At 47.0% G+C, this 20,853-nt stretch overlaps 1 protein-coding gene across 1 annotated transcript in view; it reads left to right on the plus strand.

Moving 5' to 3' along the window:
• zc3h3 (zinc finger CCCH-type containing 3) overlaps positions 1–20,853 on the plus strand; it is a 178,997-nt gene that overhangs the window by 57,269 nt on the left and 100,875 nt on the right. Inside the window, exon 5 of the mRNA XM_033020431.1 lies at positions 15,400–15,559. Coding sequence (XP_032876322.1) covers positions 15,400–15,559 — 160 coding nt within the window. The remainder of the gene's footprint in view (positions 1–15,399; positions 15,560–20,853) is intronic.

Below are 20,853 nucleotides of genomic sequence, written 5' to 3' on the forward strand. Positions count from 1 at the left end.
ACCCGCTGAGTTCCTCCAGCATTTTGTGTCGATCTCACCTGTTTCACACCCCTTCACTGGAGGTGCTGCCTCGTGCTATTGCTTTTAGCTCTGCCTCGTTCAGTTATTCAATGCTTGCTCCTTGGCACTTTTGGCAGCATGTCAGATTACACAGTAATCTTGGCACCATTCTGATGTTTTGCATTTGCCATTATATTGTGGTTTAATTCACTAACTACATGTGTACATTTTATGAGCTTTATGCAAACAACGAACTTTATTGCAGCCGGGTGTAGATAACAATAAACAAATTTGAATCTGAAACTAGAACAAATGTTTTGTGTGATTAATGGGAGCTGGCAGCATTGACGACGACAAGAAGCTATTTTCCTTCTTGGAAAATCTAAAGCTAGCGGGCTGAAATTGAAAATATTCTTACAAGTGAAGGAAGGCAGAGGTTTAGAACTCTTTTTCAAATGCATTTAATGCAGTTATTTTAATTGATTTATTTTAGTTTAGTTTAGAGATAAAGCATGGAAACGGGCCCTTTGCGCACCGAATCTGCGCCGACCAGCGATCCCCGCACATTAACACGATCCTACATACACTAGAAACAATTTACAATTATAACAAGCCAATTAGCCTACAAACCTGCACGTCTTTAGAGTGTGGGAGGAAACCGGAGAAAACCCACACAGGTCACGGGGAGAACGTACAAACTCCATACAGACAGCACCCGTAGTCGGGATGGAACCTGGGTCTCCGGCGATGTAAGGCAGCAACTCTACCGCCTGCCACCGTGCCACCCTAATTTTACCGTACCTATTGAAACAAAGCCAGGTTATAAATGCCATCTTATCAGACCTCCCCCTGTGACTCAAGCCCAGAAGTCAAGGCAACATCATGGTGAACCTCTTTTGTACCCTTTCCAGCGAGTAACATCTTTCCTATAGCTGCACCCACTACACCAAGTGTGGTCTCACCAATAACCTGTACAGCTGCATCATGATATCTCAACTTTAATGCTCAATACCCTTCCCCAGGAAGGCAAGCGAGCGTGCCAAACGCATTTGGCATCTGTTTCAGCAACCCATCCACAATCAGTACTGGACTAAATTATCCACCGCAACTGTGATTGAACATTCAATCAATTGGATTTTATTGCAAAGACGTACTTACTGAGCTATGTTAAAACAATGCTTTTAGCTCAAAGTTTTTCTTGGTGGTTAAATCGATGTTCATTTAAAAAACCCCAGAAGGATTAAAAGATCCCAGGCCTCTTTTTGAAGAAGATTAGAAATGTTCTGCCAGGTTTTAGGTCAACAGTTGCTCCTTCGCTGTGGCTAGGTTACCTATCAAATTCATTGCATATTAATTTGTACGATGGGGCCTGCGTTATGAGTGATCACACTTCAGAGGACGGTTAATTTATTGTGCAGAGGGTGCGGACAAACCTGAGAATGTAAAATATGCCACGTAAATACATCTTTTAAAATGGAATGCCGTACGTACACTTGCAGAGGTCTGTGATGCGGAAAGATCCGTCTTTGTACAAAAGTCTAGTTTGCAGATGCAGCAAGTAATTAAGAATGCTAACAGTTATTGTTTATTGTGCAGGGAAGTGAATACAAAGGAGGAGGTTATGCTTCAATTAGATGGAACATTAGGAAGACTTTGTCTAGAATAGAGTCAGTCATACAGCACGGAAACAGGCCCTCCGGCCCAACTCATCCATGCTCCATCTATGTTAGTCCTCATTGCCTGCATTCTGCCCATATGTCTAAACATTTCCCATCCACGTACCTGTCCAATTGCCTTTACGGTTATAGTTCCTGCCTCAACTACCTCCTCTGGTTGTTTGGTCCATATACCCAACGTGTAAAAGTTACCCCTCAGGTTTGTATTAAAATCTTACCCCTCTCACCTTAAACCCATGTCCAGTGGCTTTTGATTCACCAACCCTAGGTAAAAGACTATACATTCATCCTATCTATTCCCCTCATGATCTTGTACACTTCTATAAGATTACTGCTCAGCCAGCCGCCTGTGCTCCAAAGAATAAAGTCCTAGCCTGCTCAGCCTCTCCCGGTAAATGACCTGGCAACACCTTCGTAGATCTTCTCTCCAACTCTTTCAAGCTTAAAATCATCTATCCTATAGCAGGTGGTCAAAACGGAACACATTACTCCAATATGCAGTTTGAAGAAGGGTCTCGACCCGAAACGTCACCTATTCCTTCGCTCCATAGATGCTGCCTCACCCGCTGAGTTTCTCCAGCATTTTTATCTAACTCCAATATGCAATGTCACCAACATTTTGTAAAACTGCCTTGAGAACCCTATCTACCTGTGATGCCTCTTTCAGAGAACAATGAACCTGAATAGCTAGGGTTTCGGCCCGAAACGTTGCCTATCTCCTTCGCTCCATAGATGCTGCTGCACCCGCTGAGTTTCTCCAGCATTTTTGTCTACCTGCCATTCAATGTGTAGGTCCTGCCCTAGTTGACTGCCCAAAATGCAACACCTCGCACTTATCAGTATTAAACTCAATTAACCATTCCTTAATCCGATTGCCCAGCTGATCAAGAGCCTGCAGTATTTTTGATACCCATCTTCATTGTCCACGATACCACCCATTTTAGTATCGCAGCCGAATGTTGCAAATTAATGATGATAGATGCCATATTCTTGATTAGTTTGGATGTCAGAGGTTATGGGGAGAAGGCAGGAGAATGGGGTTAGGAGGGAGAGATAGATCAGCCAAGATTGAATGGCGGAGTAGACTTGATGCGGCGAATGGCCTAATTCTGCTCCTATCACTTATGATCTTATTGAGGCAGTGCCACATATAAACGTTTTCAATAGAGAGGAGGGCTGTATCCATGATAGACCGGGCTGAGTCCGGGCTGCAGCCTCTTGCATTTCCGTGTGTTGTAATTACTATATGAGACCGTAATGCATCCAGTCAGGATACTTTCTAGAGCACAACTGTTGACGTTTGTTCAGATAATTCAGTGACATGCCAATCTCTTTAAACTGCTAGGAAACTAGAAGCACTGGCAAGCCTGGATGGTGAAGGTTGAGGACGGGAGAACGTGATGAGGTTATTTCTACCTGTGGTGATCATAGAACATGGGGAAGATAGACACATAGTGCTGGAGTAACTCAGTGGATCAGGCAGCATCTGTGGAGAACATGGATAGGTGACGTTTCACAGAGTGCTGGAGTAACTCAGCGGGTCAGGCAGCATCTCTGGAGAACATGGATAGGTGACGTTTCAGAGTGCTGGAGTAACTCAGCGGGTCAGGCAGCATCTGTGGAGAACATGGATAGGTGACGTTTCACAGAGTGCTGGAGTAACTCAGCGGGTCAGGCAGCATCTCTGGAGAACATGGATAGGTGACGTTTCAGAGTGCTGGAGTAACTCAGCGGGTCAGGCAGCATCTGTGGAGAACATGGATAGGTGACGTTTCAGAGTGCTGGAGTAACTCAGCGGGTCAGGCAGCATCTGTGGAGAACATGGATAGGTGACGTTTCAGAGTGCTGGAGTAACTCAGCGGGTCAGGCAGCATCTGTGGAGAACATGGATAGGTGACGTTTCACAGAGTGCTGGAGTAACTCAGCGGGTCAGGCAGTATCTCTGGAGAGAAGGAATAGGTAACATTTCTACAGACTCAGAATGTTGACTCGAAACATTACCTATTCCATTTCTCCGGAGATGCTGCTCGACGTGCTGTGTTACTCCAGCATTTTGTATCTATCTTTGGTTTAAACAGTTCCTTCCTGCACATAGAACCACAGGTTTATTTCTAAAAAAGGATCATCCATTGAAGAGAGGGATAAGATTTGTTTTTCTTACTAAAGGTTGAGAATCATTGGAAGTGCCTTCCTGACAAGGTAGTGTTGTAAAATCTTTGCATATTTTTAAGATAAAATTAAATAAATTCTTGATTAGCATGCAGTGAAAGGTTAATGAGGTGTGCAGAGTTGAGGTTCCACCAAGATTGCACATGTCCTTGCTAAATGGTGGAGCAGTGTTGTGAAGTCACCTAGTCCTACTGCAATATGCATGGACAGATGCAAAATACAAGATTGTTATTCCACATAAGTATTTTGTACCCAGGCCACGCACAACTTTAGTTGTCCTTTAAACAGGGAAGGAAAAATTCCCCTGGAGAAGATGCTGAACTTGCGACTTCAAACAAGTGAGTTTGACAACACCTAGTTAAAGCAGCAGGATCTGTGAAATCCCTCCTGGGTTAATAACCACATGTACTGATGTTAATTCATCTCCATCACACTGTTGCGGCTTGATGTTTTTCCAGCCTGCTACTTTTGATGAATATATTCTGTGCAGGGAAAAATAACAGTTCCCACAAATAAAAAGGCATTCAAGTCAATCTTAGTTAGTGACTTCATGCTTGCGATGATTTGGTGAAAGTGCCAGATCTCATTGTTTTAAGAAATGATTAAAATTTTCAACGCAAACTTCTGACCGGAATGACAGTTCCGTGTTTCCTGCCAACAATTTATTGAGCCGCCTATTGAAACACGGTGGTGGGAATGCTGACGGTTATTGGACACCTTTAATGAATGTCTCATGGTGGATTACACAGGTGTGGATAGTACATGGCTTGGCCAACTCAGCAGGTCAGGCAGCATTTGTGGAGGAATGGGCAGAGGAAGTTTCTGCTTGGTTCCCTTCTTCAGACTAATAGAGCTTGTTATAAACAGTAATTTGTAGATTTCCGCCCAGTGACACCCTCACTTGCTACTGCTCAGCACATAACATCAACAGTTGCACTCTTCAGATTCTGATTCAAATCGAATCAGTCTGAAGAGTCCCGTCCCGAAAGATCACCTATTGAAACAGTCTAAAGGATGGTCTTGACCCAAAACGTCACCTATCCATCCATGCTCTACAGCAGGGGTGGGCAACCTTGTTCTGCTTAGGGGCTGGGACGCCTGCCTGTGAGCAGATGGCGGGCCACATCTATCACGTGTATACATGGATCCCGCCCCGGATGGCAGGCATCAAATCACGTGTTCGCAGAAGGTAGACAAAATGCTGGAGAAACTCAGCGGGTGAGGCAGCCTCATGCAATCCTTGCATGTCTCACCCGCTGAGTTTATCCAGCATTGCTGTCTACCTTCCATTTTTCCAGCATTTACAGTGGCCACTTGACCTACAAACCTGAACCGGAGGAAAGTTCACAAGGAGAACATGCAGACTTCACACACACAGCACCCAAGGCCAGGGTTGAACCCAGGTCTCTGATGCTGTGAGGCAGATGATTTACCCACTGTGCCGCCCTAGAATCATCTGTCATTGGACTGCTTGGCCATCTGAGCTTTCAGGCATCTATACCTTCTCCCAGAAGGTAGAAGAGAGAAAAAGGTTCCTTGTCTTCCTGAAGCAATTCACTGTGAAGGCCGACTGGATGGAAGGAAGTGACAGCCTGGCCTGTGCTCACCACTCTCTGCACGTTCGGGTGGTCAAGAGCACAAACGTTGCCCGATCAGGTTGAGATGCATCGTCAGAATACATTTTTGCCACACAGTTTGAGAGAATCCTTGTGGACATGTCCAAGCTTCTCACAGAATAGAGTAGAAAGCAGGTATATTGACCAATAGTGTTCAAGAAAGAACTTCAGATGCTGGAAAATCGAAGGTAGACAAAAGTGCTGGAGAAACTCAGTGGGTGCAGCAGCATCTATGGAGCGAAGGAAATAGGCAACGTTTCGGGCCGAAACAAGTAGGCGCCGACCTGTAAGGGGTATGGCTGCCTAGCCTACAGCTGTCTGTTTTTCATTTATTTTTTCTTATTTTTAGTTAGTTTAGTGTTTTGTTTTTAAGGAGTTCTAGCTTTTTTATGTATGGGGGGGGGGGGGGGACGGGGGAAACTAATTTTCAGGGTCCCTACCTGGTCGGAGATGCAGCTTTTCTCCGGGCTGCACTTTCGACCCGTCCTCGCGGCCTACCAGCGGGCCTGGAGCGGCATTTCCTGAGGGGACCGCCCGGAGCCTCGGCATCGGCATCGGCGGCGGCGGCTGCGGAGCTGCGGGTCCGAGGAGCGAGGGGACCGCCCGGAGCCTCGGCGGCGGCACCGGCATCGGCGGCGGCGGCACCGGCATCGGCGGCGGCGGCACCGGCATCGGCGGAGCTGCGGGTCTGAGGACGGCGGTGCAGCGCTGGAGCGCCATTGCGGGGCGGGCGGTGCCTTGCCTGGGTTGCTGAGCTGGAACTCCGGTGAGCTGGGTCCGTTGCGGAGCTGTGGGTCTGTGGAGCGGCTGCGGGCGGCGGCGCTGAACTTTCCATCGGGAGCCTGGGATCTCTCGATGAGATTGCCAGTTGAGCTCCATTCGGCACGGCCTTGTCGGCTCCGGAAGCCACGGTCTCGAGTAGGGAGGCGGCCTTTCCAGGGTTCCCATGCCGCTGAGAGGACTCTCCCGACGCCGGAACATCATCACCCGGCGAGGACGGCCTGGAACATCGGGCCTCCGTAGAGGCAACTGTGGAGGCCTCAATAGGCCCGACTATGGGTGGACATTGGGGATGGGACTGCACTTTGTGCCTTCCCCCATAATGGGAACCATTGTGGGGGGATGTTTTTTATGTTAAAGCTATTTATTATTGTTATGTTTGTATTCTTTTTTATGTGCTGCATTGGCAAAAAGAATTTCACTACATCTAGGTGTATGTGACAATAAATCAACCTTTGAACCTATTTCCTTCGCTCCATAGATGCTGCTGCACCCGCTGAGTTTCTCCAGCACTTTTGTCTATATTGACCAATAGCTAGTTATAGTCAAGCAATGAAGTCATGCCAGAGGCATATGCGTGTTCTGTATTGCTTGCCATTATTCCATTTTTGGATTGTAGTAGCCCCTTTCGACACCCGCAATAACCACTGCAAAACAATCTATTGCAGCTTAGATAGGCTCTTAGGGATAGGCATATGGAGAGGATATGGCAGGAACGGGGTACTGATTGTGGATGATCAGCCATGATCACATTGAATGGCGGTGCTGGCTTGAAGGGCCGAATGGCCTACTCCTGCACCTATTGTCTATTGACTGTCAGACAGCAAGACTGCAAAGCACAAACATTTTGTGCAGATAGGTAAAATGTCAGAGGCTGGTCGATTCCTCTCCAGCAATAATGATCAAAATCAGCCCCTTAGCGTTGTCTCAGTAAGTTTGCATGCAGTAGGATCTCAATCTTTCCCTTAATAGGTCTCTGACAGGATGGCTTTGTCTCGTCCAACTGTATGGCCGTTAAGTGGTGTAAAACAGGAGGGAGAGTTGAAACCCTTACATGGGTTCTGCACTGTACTGCACATGGATTGCTGACAGCACCGATCTATCATCTTAATGTACTGGAAATATGCTACTGTATTAATGACCAGCCGGTGGACCAGATATTAGCTTTCTGTGAATTTAACCCTTTCCTCTCTTGGCTGAGAGCGTCTTTCAGTGGTGTTTAAGAAAGAACTGCAGATGCTGGAAAAATCGAAGGTAGACAAAAATGCTGGAGAAACTCACCTATGTAGGCAGCATCTATGGAGCGAAGGAATAGGTGACATTTCGGGTCAAGACCCTTCTTCGGACTGATGTGGGGGTGGGGGCAACGGGACGAAGAAAGGAAGAGGTGGAGGCAGTGGGTTGTGGGAGAGCTGGGAAGGGGAGGGGAAAGAGGGAGAAAGCAGGGACTACCTGAAATTGGAGAAGTAAATGTTCATACTGCTGGGGTGTAAACTACCCAAGCGAAATATGAGATGCTGCTCCTCCAATTTGCGGTGGTCCTCACTCTGGCCATGGAGGAGGCCCAGGACAGAAAGGTCGGATTCGGAATGGGAGGGGGAGTTGAAGTGCTGAGCCACCGGGAGATCAGGTTGGTTATTGCGAACCGAGCGGAGGTGTTGGGCGAAGCGATCGCCAAGCCTACGCTTGGTCTCACCGATGTAGAGCAGCTGACACCTAGAGCAGCGGATGCAATAGATGAGGTTGGAGGAGGTGCAGGTGAACCTCTGCCACACCTGGAAAGACTGCTTGGGTCCTTGGATGGAGTCTATCAGTAGTGTATCTGTTTGGAATACATACAAATTCAGAAGGCCATATCCATAAGGTCGTGCTTCCACTGATGTCCATGTGGTCTCCAGTAGTTTCCCATTAGTTTCAGTGAGATTCTGGGAAGCAAATGTTTAAAATAGGCCATAGGTTTTAAATTATACTGTTTACTTTCATATTGGAATAATTTACATTTTGGTTATCTTTTTGAATGAAAACATGAGTTTTAACTTCCATGAATATATATCACAGCGAAAAAAGCAAAGAAGGCAGTGGCGAGTTGTTAAATCATAGGAGCAGAATTAGGCCATTCAGCCCATCGAGTCTACTCCACCAGTCAATTGTGGTGGATCTATCTTTCCCTTCAACCCCATTCTCTTGCCTTCCTCCCATAACCCTTGACACCCTTACTCATCAAGAATCTGTCAATCTCTACCGTAAAAATATCCATGGACTTGGCCTCCACAGCCGCTTGTGGCAATGAATTCCATAGATTCACCACCCTCTGGCTAAAGAAATTCCCCCTCATCTCCTTTCTAAAGGTACATCCTTTCATTTTCAGGCTGTGCCCTCTGGTCTTACACTATCCCACTAGTGGAAACATCTTGTCTACACCCACTCTATCCAAGCCTTTCAGTATTCCATGAGTTTCATTGAGATCCTCCTCATCCTTCTAAACCAAGGGTTCCCAACCTGGGCTAAACTTCGCCTACCCAGGGGGTAAATGTGTTGATTCTGGATGTGTACATATTTTTTCTCATTGACTGACTGTGTTTGGTTCTGGTACACCGGTATCTGTTCATCATTAGTTGTTCATAAATAAGTGAAGTAACATTGTCATGTGCTATTAAAGTTGCCAGGGGTAAACGGGACGAAAAAGGTTGGGAACCCCTGTTCTAAACTCGAGCAAGTGTAGGCCCATAATGTAAGCTAGGTACACTACCAGCTTCCATTATCCTCTCTAAAGTATTGAAGGCCTAGTCACTGTCCAGAGCATGATACTCTGCACAAAATGACCCCTTGTCACAGATCCAAGCAGACAAGGTCTGGCTGGGAGTTTTAGTCCTGCACCACGTAGCTAGTTATCTTTCACTGTAGGACTTAATGTCAGCGTGTATACATCTTTGTATTTAGGAAGCATGAAATCGTGTGTGTGTATTTAGAGTAGAATTGGAATATATGGATGACCTCAAAGACCTTAGAATCCATGTGCATGATTCCTTGAAACTAATTACGTGGATGAAACCATTCAAGGACCATTGATGTTTATAGTTTAATAAACTAGTAGCAAAGTAAAGAAGTCATTATGATTTGTTTTACAAACTATAGTTTGGTTAACCACAGCTACGTACTAGACTGCAACTTGGCACTTCATTACAGAAAGGTCTTGGAGTGTGGAGCATACAGCTCTTACACTTCACACTGCCCTGCTTCAGCAAGGGGTGGGTTTGTTAGGCCTCCTGGCCATTATCAGTTCCTGTAGAATCTTGTACTTCAGGCAAATAGAAATGTGACATAATTGAGTCTTTTTCAAACTGCATGGGAAAAAAAGGAATTGATCTGCTTGCAGTAACTCTGGAGTGTGACAGTCCCATTTCTGCAGCAGCCTTTCGGAGTGAGTTTGCAAAATTGTGAACAGTTTTCTGCTGTAGACCCTTGCCCCTGAGGAGATGGGTGGCGACAGAAGAAAGCAATTTCATTGTGCACTCTTACACCTTCAGCCTGACACCAGAATGAGCCCAGGATCACCACTTGGCTGTGTCCAAATCCTGTTTTTTTTACACCTTAACTTGCCATTTCGTTTTAATAAGCCATTACTTTACCCTGCACTCTTTTTCTTCTTATCTGTTTTATATTGAATTATAGATCAAAATAGATCAATATATCTTTTTCCTGCAATTGTTCAGAAATACAGTGTGGTAACAGGCCCTTCGGCCCACCAAGTCCACACTAACCAGCGATTACCCTGTACACCAGTTCTATCCTACACACTAGGGACAATAACAGTGGCCAATGAACCTACAAACCTGTATATCTTTGGGGTGTGGGGGGAGGCCCACACATACTAGGTCACCGGGAGATCTAACTCCTTACAAACAGCACCCATAGTCAGGATCCAACCCGGGTCTCTGGCACAATAAGGCAACAGCTCTACTGCTGTCCCACTGTGCTACTAGTCCTGTGTTATCTTAATTTGTCGTTTCATTTTAATATGCCATTACTTTATTCTGCATTCTTTTTTCTCCTTTTATCTTTGTATCTAATCATAGATCAAAATAGATCAATATATCTATTTCTTGCAATTGTCAATTTTATTGCATTTCCTATGGATTACAAATACAGACGTGTTTAGCAATAGGAATTTGATTTTGAAAGATGGCCAAACTTTAAGGTGAGAGGGACAAAATTGAAAGATGTGTAAGGAGATTTTTTTACACAGAGGGTGGTGGGTGCCTGGAACAGGTTGCCTGGGGTGGTGATGGAGGCAGATGCGATAGTGGCATTTACGATACTTTTAGACGTGTACATGGATGTGTGAAGAATGGTAGGAAGGAACTGCAAATTAGACACAGAATGCTGGAGTAACTCAGCGGGTCAGGCAGCATCTGTGAACAAGATGGATAGGTGACGTTTCACAGAGTGCTGGAGTAACTCAGCGGGTCAGGCAGCATCTGTGAACAAGATGGATAGGTGACGTTTCACAGAGTGCTGGAGTAACTCAGCGGGTCAGGCAGCATCTGTGGAGAACATGGATAAGTGACGTTTCACAGAGTGCTGGAGTAACTCAGCGGATCAGGCAGCATCTGTGGAGAACATGGATAGGTGACGTTTCACAGAGTGCTGGAGTAACTCAGCGGATCAGGCAGCATCTGTGGAGAACATGGATAGGTGACGTTTCACAGAGTGCTGGAGTAACTCAGCGGATCAGGCAGCATCTGTGGAGAACATGGATAGGTGACGTTTTGGGTCGACCCGAAACACTACCCATTCCTTTTCTCCAGAGATGCTGCATGACCTGCTGAGTTACTCCAGCATTTTGTCTCTTTGCAGGCAATGGTAGATGGATCCCTTGCGGGTAGTGGCGATCAGTTTAACTTGGGCATCATGTTCAGCACAGACAGCAGGTACATGAATGGGACAGGTTTAGAGACATATGGATCAAGTGCAGGCAAACGGGACTAACTTAGATGGGGTGCCCTGGTCAGTATGGATGAGATGGGCTGAAGGATCTGTTTCCGTTCTATGTTCTATGGACTGCAAATACAGAAGTTTTTGGGGAATAGGAAACTGCAGATATTGTTTGTTAGTTACAGCCATTCCACTAGGAGACTGATGCTGGAGCATGACAATCACATGTATTGGTGCTTGATCCCATGTATAATTTGCCCGCTCAGTCCATGCCAACTGCTTCCGAGCTCCACTTGTCACCTACCATCCCTGCAGAAATAGACCATGCGATCAGCTCTTTATCTGTTTCCTCTCTCAGTGGCATTGCCTCTCATTGTGGTGTGCGATAGTGCTGGAGTGCAGCAGTTTCTTCTGCACTGCCTCGCATTTATAGTCACGTGACCCGTTCAAATATTGAGAATGTAGACGATCTCATGCCGTCCTCGTTCCCACACCGCAGAGCTTGGACCATGGGTTTAGTTTATTTCATTTCGTTGTCTCTGTACTGTACACTGACAATGACAATTAAAGTTGAATCTGAATCTGAATCTGATCTGAGTTTAGTTTAGAGATACAGCGCGGAAACAGGCCCTTCGGCCCACCGAGTCTGCACCGTCCAGTGATCCCCGCACACTAACACTATCCTACACACATTAGGGACAATTTGCATTTATACCAAGCCAATTAACCTACAAACCTGTACGTCTTTGGAGTGTGGGAGGAAACCGAAGTTCTCGGAGAAAACCCACGCAGGTCACGGGGAAAACCCACGCAGGTCCGTACAGATAGGGCCCGCAGTCAGCATCTCTAGCGCTGTGAGGCAGTAACTCTACCGCTGCGCCACCATGCCACCCTTTGGCTTAATGGTGTGTCGTGCCCTCAGCAGGGGTATTTATTATCTGTGTGCGTTTGGGGTTGCGTCTGTATGGCGGTGACATACGGAGAGCTTTGTGAGTAGCAGCCCGTGCATTGGCATTGCTCTCAGTCTGCAACTTCAGCACTTTCTACCTGCACTGCCGATGAGCCACTATCATTTTTTTTCCCTCACGCTGATGAATTGTATTCATAACATGTTCAAATAACACCGGCACAGTATTGCTCTCCCTGTCTTGCTGCAATAATGTTCTTAATTAGGAGAATCTAATGAGATCGATTAGTCATTAGGCCTGACTTCAACGGTCTGCGGTGTGTTCTCCACTGATAACGGCAGCTCTGAATATTACTTGTAATAAAAATGTGAGCACTTGATCAGAGTGATATGTGCCATTGTGGAATTGTAGCCTTTTATAACAAACAATCGTTAAACAGAGATGCAGTGCCACTGCGATTGTGCTGTATGTTGTCAACGAGGAACTCCCGTACAGAGCCACTGTTGTTAGATTAGTTTATTGTCCGAGGTAGTTTAGTTTAGAGATACTAAACTAACAGTAGAAGCTGGCCCTTCGGCCCACCGAGTCCGCACCGACCAGCGATCCCCGCACACTAACACACTAGGGACAATTTAAATTTAGACCAAGCCAATTAACCAACAAACCTGCACGTCTTTGAAGTGTGGGAGGAAACCGAAGATCTCGCAGAAAACCCACGCAGTCACATAGAAATATAGAAAATATGTGCAGGAGTAGACCATTCGGCCCTTCGAGCCAGCACTGCCATTCAATATGATCATGGCTGATCATCTAAAATCAGTACCCGTTCCAGCTTTTTCCCCACGTCCCTTGATTCTTTTAGCCCTGAGCTAAATCTAGCTCTCAGAGGGAACATACAAACTCTAGTCGGTATCGAGCCCGGGTCTCTGGCACTGTATTCGCTGCAAGGCAGCAACTCTACCGTTGCCGCGTCATTCCGAGTGGTGACGCCAACGAGTGTGGCAGCCTCGCCTGCAGCTGTCTGTCCTTTCATCCTTTATGTTATTTTTATTCTGTCTAAAAGTTTGTTTTTGGAGGTCTTTTTGTCTTTTTTATGTGGGTGGTGGGGCGGGGGAAGGGGGAAACTGTTTTCTCGGTCACTACCTGGTCGAAGATGCGTCTTTCCTCCGAGCCGCATCTTCGCCCCCTCCTCACGGCCTACCATCTGGATTGGCGCAGCCTTTCCTGCCGGAGACCGACCAGAGCTTCAGCTTGAGCAGCATTAATCTCAGAAGCCAGTGCAATCATTCCCAACCTGACAGGAAATGTACTAAAGCCAGCGCTGTAGGAACACGGTACATGATGCGACCGAGCATAAAGAAAATCAGTCGAGAAAATTGATAAAGTACCGGATCAGCAATAGTAGTGAATGTTGCTAGGGGCGTGAGGTTCTATCTAGGCTACTATTTCTTGTACCCATTTTAAAAATAATAAAAATTAGACCGTGGTCAAAGGAGGCCGAGGCAAGTTCATAAGTGACGATAGGAGCAGAATGAGGCCATTCAGCCCATTGTCTACTCTGCCATTCAGTCTTGACTGATCTATCTCTCCCTCCTAACCTCAAATCTCCTACCTTCTCCCCATAACCCCTGACACTCATACCAATTAAGAATCTGTCAATCTCCACCTTAAAATTACCCAATGACTTGGCCTCCACAGCCGTCTGTGGCAATGAATTCCACTGATATATCACACTCTGACTAAAGAAACTCCTCCTCATCTCCTTTCTAATAATACTTCCTTTAATTATAAGACCATGCCTTCTGGCCCTAAACTCTCCCAACAGTGGAAACATCCTCTCCACATCCAAATCAACCTCTCCATATCCAGAGGCCATTTCTGGTTAACAATCTAATTTTGTTAACTGACTGACCTGTATCTAGATTGAATTCACCTGCTTCAGACTCATTCCATCAGTCTGAACATATCGCTCTATTTCACCATCTATATCTCTCCATTTCCCACCCTGTTTCCTGTAAAAACTCCATCCCCTTCTCCCAATCCCTCCGTCTATGCTGCATCTGCGCCCAGGATGACGTTTTCCATACCGGGTCCCCGACTACATTCTATGTCTGTCCCACCCACTACCCTGACATTAGTCTGAAGAAGGGTCTCGACCCGAAACATCACTCATTCCTTCTCTCCAGAGATGCTGTCTGACCTGCTGAGTTACTCCAGTTTTTTGTGTCTATCTAGTCTGAACAAAGGTCCTGACCCAAAATGTCACGTGGCCATTGTCTCCACAGATGCTCCCTGAAGACGTTGATTCCAGCACTTTGTGTCTTACTCATGATTCCAGCTTCTGCAGCCTCTTGTGTCTCCTCTTCAATTTACATAGAAAATAGAAAATAGATGCAGGAGGAGGCCATTCGGCCCTTCGAGCCAGCACCGCCGTTCATTGGGATCATGGCTGTATCTTTAGATGCCATGGTTTCATTTCCCTGATTGGGGTACTGATTGGGGATGATCTGCCGTGATCACATTGAATGGCAGTGCTGGCTCGAAGGGCCGAATGGCCTACTCGTACACCTATTGTCTACTGTCTATTGAATGCTCCTGCTTAACTGAAATCTAGCAATACCAGTTTTGAAATTTATGACTGAGCATTTGTGTGAGAAAGTCCCAGATTTCCATCGCCTATGAGTGAAGACATGCTTCTTGACATCAGGACGCTGCTGGTTTCAAGGTTAGGTCTCTACACATGAATTAACAGTGTTTCTCTCACCATCATTCCAGAGCATTAATATCAGTTCCACTGCTTGTCACAATTTTAGATCAACCCAATCAATTCTGGATACCTAGTCTAAAAGCAGACAGTGGCACAGTGGTAGAGTTACTGCCTCACTGCGCCAGAGACCCGGGTTCCATCCTGACTATGGGTGCTGTCTGTACGGAGTTTGTACCTTCTCCCTGTGACCTGCGTCTGTTTTTTCCGAGATCTTCGGTTTCCTCCCACACTCCAAAGACGTGCAGATTTGTAGATCAATTGGCTTGGTATAAGTGTAAATTGTCCCTAGTGTGTGTAGGATAGTGTTAGTGTGCAGGGATCGCTGGTCGGCAAGGACTCGGTAAATTGTACCTGGTGTGTAGGATAGTGCGAGTGTACAGGGCAATCGCGGGTCGGCACGGATCAGTTTCCGTTCTGTATCTCTAAAGTAAACCAGAACACACTAGGGTAGCAGATCATAGCAAGTGTTTTTAACCAGTGTTTTTGCCTTCATTGCTATATTCATGCACATATTTTTGTTATTAAATATTATTTTTATTTTTACACAGGTTTTAATTCTTTATTCCCAGTGAGAAGCCCTTCAAGCAACAGGCTAATCAATACAAGGTACAAAATAGTGAAGAAGCATGCAGGCTGGAATAATTCTTTGCCGGCAGCCTCGTATGGCAATTTCTGGAAAACTAAGAAGCTCAACAATTCCTGCGCAAGGTAATCTCATGTTCCTGAACCAACTGTGTGTATGTGGTTTAATTGTATGCTGCTTTAATAACCTGTCAGTCGGCAACTTCAATAAGTTTGCCTGGTTGCTAAGTCAGCTTGGTTTGGGAACAGCTCCAACCAAGACCGCAAGAAATTGCAGCGAATTGTGAACTCAGCCCAGACCATCTCACAAACCAATCTCCCTTCCATTGACTCCATCTACTCCTCATGCTGCCTCGGCAAGGCCAGCAGCATAATCAAGGACCAGTCACACCCTGGCCACTCCCTCTTCTCCCCTCTCCCATCGGGCAAGAGATACAGAAGTGTGAAACGCACACCTCCAGATTCAGGGACAGTTTCTTCCCGGCTGTTATCAGGCAACTGAATCATCCAACCACAACCCGAGAGCAGTCCTGAACTACTATCTACCTCATTGGTGACCCTCGGACTACCCTTGATCAGACTTTACTGGCTTTACCTTGCACTAAACGTTATTCCCTTACCATGTATCTGTACAATGTAAATGGATCGATTATAATCATGTATTATCTTTCCGCTGACTGGGTAGCACGTAACAAAACCTCGGTACACGTGACTATAAACTGAACTAAACTAAACTGCGCATCTTGGTTGGCATGGGCGAGATATGCTGAAGGGCCTGTTTCCGTGCTGGATGACTCCATGTGTGGTCTCTTGAGCCTTTAATGTATGAAGATACCAGACCACTGTCCTGAGTATTCCAATGTGTTTACCGTCACATTGCCATCAAATGTCTTTTAAAGGTGGTTATTATGCTGAAATAACCGGGCTAGGTGCAATTCCTGCTAGCTCGAGCTAGTCCGGTGTATGCGAGGTGCTGACTTGTCTACATTTGCTCACTCCAATGTTAAAGGAAACCACATTGGGAGCACCAAATGCAATAGATAAGGTTAGAGAAGGTGTATATGAACCTCGGTCTCTCCTGGAAAGACTGCTGGGTCCCTGGATGAATGTGAGGGAGGAGGTATCGGGACAAGTGTTGCATCTCCTGTGGTTGCATGGGAAGGTACCTGGAGAGGAGGTGGCTTGGGTGGGAAGGGATGAGCAACAAGAAGTTAGAAAAATAGAAACAGAAAAATAGGTGCAGGAATAGGCCATTCGGCCCTTCGAGCCAGCACCGCCATTCAATATGATAATTGCTGATCATCTAAAATCAGTACCCCGTTCCTGATTTCTCTCCATATCCCTTGTTTCCTTTAGCCCTAAGAGCTAAATTTAACTCTCTCTTGAAAACATCCAGTGAATTGGCCTCCACTGCCTTCTGTGGCGGAGAATTCCACAGATTCACAACTCTGGGTGAAGAAGTTTTTCCTCATCTCAGTCCTAAATGGCCGACCCCTTATTCTTACACTGTGACCCCTGGTTCTGGGCTCCCCCAACATCGGGAACATTTTTCCTGCATCTCGCTTGTCCAATCCTTTAAGAAATTTAGATGTTTCTATAAGATCCGCTCTCATCCTTCTAAATTCTAGTGAATACAAGCGCAGTCGACCGATGTTGTGGAGGGAGTGGTCTCTGGAGAAGGCGGAAAGGACTGGGGATGGGAAAATGTGACTGGCGGTGGGAGCAGTGGTGGCGCTGCCTTGCAGCTGCGGCCCGCCTGCAGTCCGTTTGTCTTTTATTTTTTTGCTTTCTTTTGTCCCGTTGTTACAGTTTATTTCGGTTTATTTAGGTGTGTATCTGTGGGGGGGTGGGTGTAACATGTTTTTGACTCTTCCTTCGGGGGGGGGGATGCGACCTTTCTTGCCGTATCCCCCGTCTCCGTGTCCGTCTGCGCTGAGGCCTATCGCGGAGCTGGCGGCCACCAACTGCGACCGACCTCGAAGCTCCGGAGGCAGAGCCAGCCAGGACTTACCAACGCGAGGCTGGCCGACTTCGGGGCTGTGGTTGCGGTGCGACCCAACCTCCGACCTGAATTTGGAGCCTCGGAGGCTCGGCCGTGAGCCAGTGGACGACATCGTCGGGGGCACACAGGTTGGTGACCTGTTTTTCCGGAGCTCCCGCAACTACAGCTGCATCCGCTAGACTGGAGGGCGGCAGCTTCAGCAGCTTCGACCGCCCCGGGCCGCGGAGTTTGAACCAGCCCGTTCGCGGAGCTCAGATTCAGCCGCGGGATTCGCACACCATCACCCGGCAGGGTCACAACATCGGAGGCTTGGATTGCCTCAGCGCAGAGGGAGAGCAAGGAGGGAAGAGACAATGACTTTGGGACTTTAAACTGTGTTGAGTGTTTGTTTTGTTATTTATTCTATGTTATGACTGCAGGCTAAACCATTTTGTTGCACTGAAAAGTGCAATGACAATAACACTGAATCCAATCCAATCCAATCCAATCATGTTGAAGGTGGCAGGAATGTGGAGAATGATATGTTGGATAGGGAGGCTGGTGGGGTGAAACAGCGGAACTCTATCCATCTGGGCAGAGGGAGAGCGAGAGCAGAACTACAGGACACAGGGACTGTGTCCAGAAACAGGGGCCGCTGTTTAAGAATAGGCCATTTAGAACTGAGATGAGGAAACAATTTTTCACACAGAGAGTTGTAAGTCTGTGGAATTCTCTGCCCCAGAGGGCGGTGGAGGCCGGTTCTCTGGATACTTTCAAGAGAGAACTGGATAGGGCTTTTAAATATAACGGAGTCAGGGGATATGGGGAGAAGGCAGGAACGGGGTACTGATTGGGGATGATCAGCCATGATCACATTGAATGGCGGTGCACCTATTGTCCTGGCCACATCCTTGTGGCATTCTAGTAAAGGTACCCATCCTATGGGGAATAGGTTCCTACTGTCTCCCCTATTTATGCTCCTCATTATACCTCGCTCACTCCACACAGAAGGCAGTGGAGGCCATTTCACTGGATGTTTTCAAGAGAGAATTAGATTGGTTGGCGGCGCGACTCACTGTTGTAGCGGCCCCTACAGCCTGTCTGTCTTTTTTTTTTTTTTTGTCTAGTTAAATGTAGTTATTTGTGTTTTTTAATAGTGTTTTTGACTGTGTATATGTGGGGAGCGGGGGGGAGGGGGAAGGGGAAATCCCTTCCCTGTACGTGAGACCCGACCTGTTCCCTGTCGGGTCTCCGTTGTCGTTGGGGCCTAGCACCGGGGAGCGGCCTCCAGCCTGAACGACCTGGAGGCTCCAGTCACGGAGCCTGCGGAGCTGCGGACTTACCATCGTGGGGCTGGCCGGCATCGGAGCGTGGGGAGCGGTGGTGACTCGCTGCTGCGGCCCGACCACGTAGCTCGGAGGCTCCAGCTGCCACCGCAGGTCCGGTGGACTGTCGGGACATCGGGAGCTCGCGGGTCCGGGTGGAGAGACCGCTTTCCAGAGCTCCCGCAACGCGACTTCTCCAGCCCGTGTCGCGGGGTTGGAACGACAAGGAGCGGGGCCGTACATCGCCCGGCGCGGCTTCATGGCCGTTGGACATTCCAGCGCCCGCCGGGGGCTCCAACTTCGTGACATTTAGACCGGGAGCAGGGCCGTACATCGCCCCGTGCGGCCTAAAAATGGCCGTGGGACTTATCATCGCCCGCTTGGGGCTTGGACATCGGGAGAGAAATTAGAACGGGGAGAGAAAAGACTTTGCCTTCCATCACAGTGGGTTCACCCTGATGGATGTTTTTGTAAATTGAATTGTGTGTATGTCTGTAGGAAATTGTCTTTGCTTGTATGGCTGTGGAAACGGAGTTTCGTTTGAGCCTCACTGAGGTTCAAATGACATGTAATAAAATATTGATATTGATATTGATATTTAACTCTTCGGGCTATAGGAATTCGCAGGAAAGGGGTATTGATTCTGGATGATCAGCCATGATCATATTGAATGGCGGTGCTGGCTCAATGGGCTCCTGCAACTATTGATACATGTTTGAAGGATCCGTCTATGAAAGAAGGGGGGGGGGGGGGGTGGGGACCACTCTTACTAAAGAAAGATGACATCTCGCATAGATTTTGTCCAATAATGATGGAAGATTGATCAAGTCGATCCTGAGGAAGTTCAAAACTTCACAATTAGCTTTTCCAGAACCAAACAAGCCCAAGGCAGCATTTGAGCATGCTATAGAACAATTTGCCAGCAAAGAGTCAAATAGGATTTGTTCTGTAAACCGTGTGGCAGAATATGTAAACCGGAGACTGCACCCATGTTAATATAACCGGAGAAATTCCAAATTGGGTTGCCGTTAGTTTGTTTCATGCTTGATTTTGTCTTAGGGAGTCAAAGAGGCAAAGACGCTGGCAACATTTCAGCGGCATTTGGACAGACACATGAACAGGCAGGGCAGAGAGGGATAGGGACTATGTGTGGGCATGGGGGATTAGGTTAGATTGGCATTGTGCTTGGCACAGGCAGGGTTGCCCAAGGCTCCTGTTTCTGTGCTGTACTGTTCTCTGTCCTTTCCCTCATTGACATGCCAATACAGAAGGTAGACAGAAATGCTGGAGAAACTCAGCGGATGAGGCAGCATCTATGGGGCGAAGGAATAGGTGACGTTTCGGTATGAGAACCTTTTTCAGACTAATTAGAAAGGCTAATTGATGAGCTAAAAGGCTAATCGGTGAGCAACAAGAAACCAAGGGAGAAAAACATAGGCCAGATACCAAGCATAACTATAAATCAATACCTTGACAGTAAGGAGAGTCAGTGAAGAGATGAAAATCATAAGATAAACCAGGGGCCACAGTTCCAGAACCAGGGGCCACAGTTTAAGAATAGGGGGTAAGCCATTTAGAACGGAGACGAGGAAACACTTTTTCTCACAGAAAGTTGTAAGTCTGTGGAATTCTCTGCCTCAGAGGGCGGTGGAGGCCGGTTCTCTGGATACTTTCAAGAGAGAGCTGGATAGGGCTCTTAAAGATGGCGGAGTCAGGGGATATGGGGAGAAGGCAGGAACGGGGTACTGATTGGGGATGATCAGCCATGATCCATTGAATGGCGGTGCTGGCACGAAGGGCCGAATGGCCTACTCCTGCACCTGTTGTCTATTGTCAATCTGCACATGGAATGTCATCCTCAGCACTGGCGCCCACGGCACAAAGAAACATCTACATAGTCTAGAAAGACAAGCAATCAAGTCAGTCACAACTCGAAATGTGACTAGAGGGAGTACAGAGAAGGTTCACCAGACTGATTCCTGGGATGGCAGGACTTTCATATGAAGAAAGACTGGATAGACTCGGCTTGTACAAGCTAGAATTCAGACGATTGAGGGGGGATCTTATAGAAACTTACAAAATTCTTAAGGGGTTGGACAGGCTAGATGCAGGAA

This window comes from Amblyraja radiata, chromosome 4, assembly GCF_010909765.2.
Source record: "Amblyraja radiata isolate CabotCenter1 chromosome 4, sAmbRad1.1.pri, whole genome shotgun sequence".
In the NCBI taxonomy this organism is placed as follows: Eukaryota; Metazoa; Chordata; class Chondrichthyes; order Rajiformes; family Rajidae; genus Amblyraja; species Amblyraja radiata.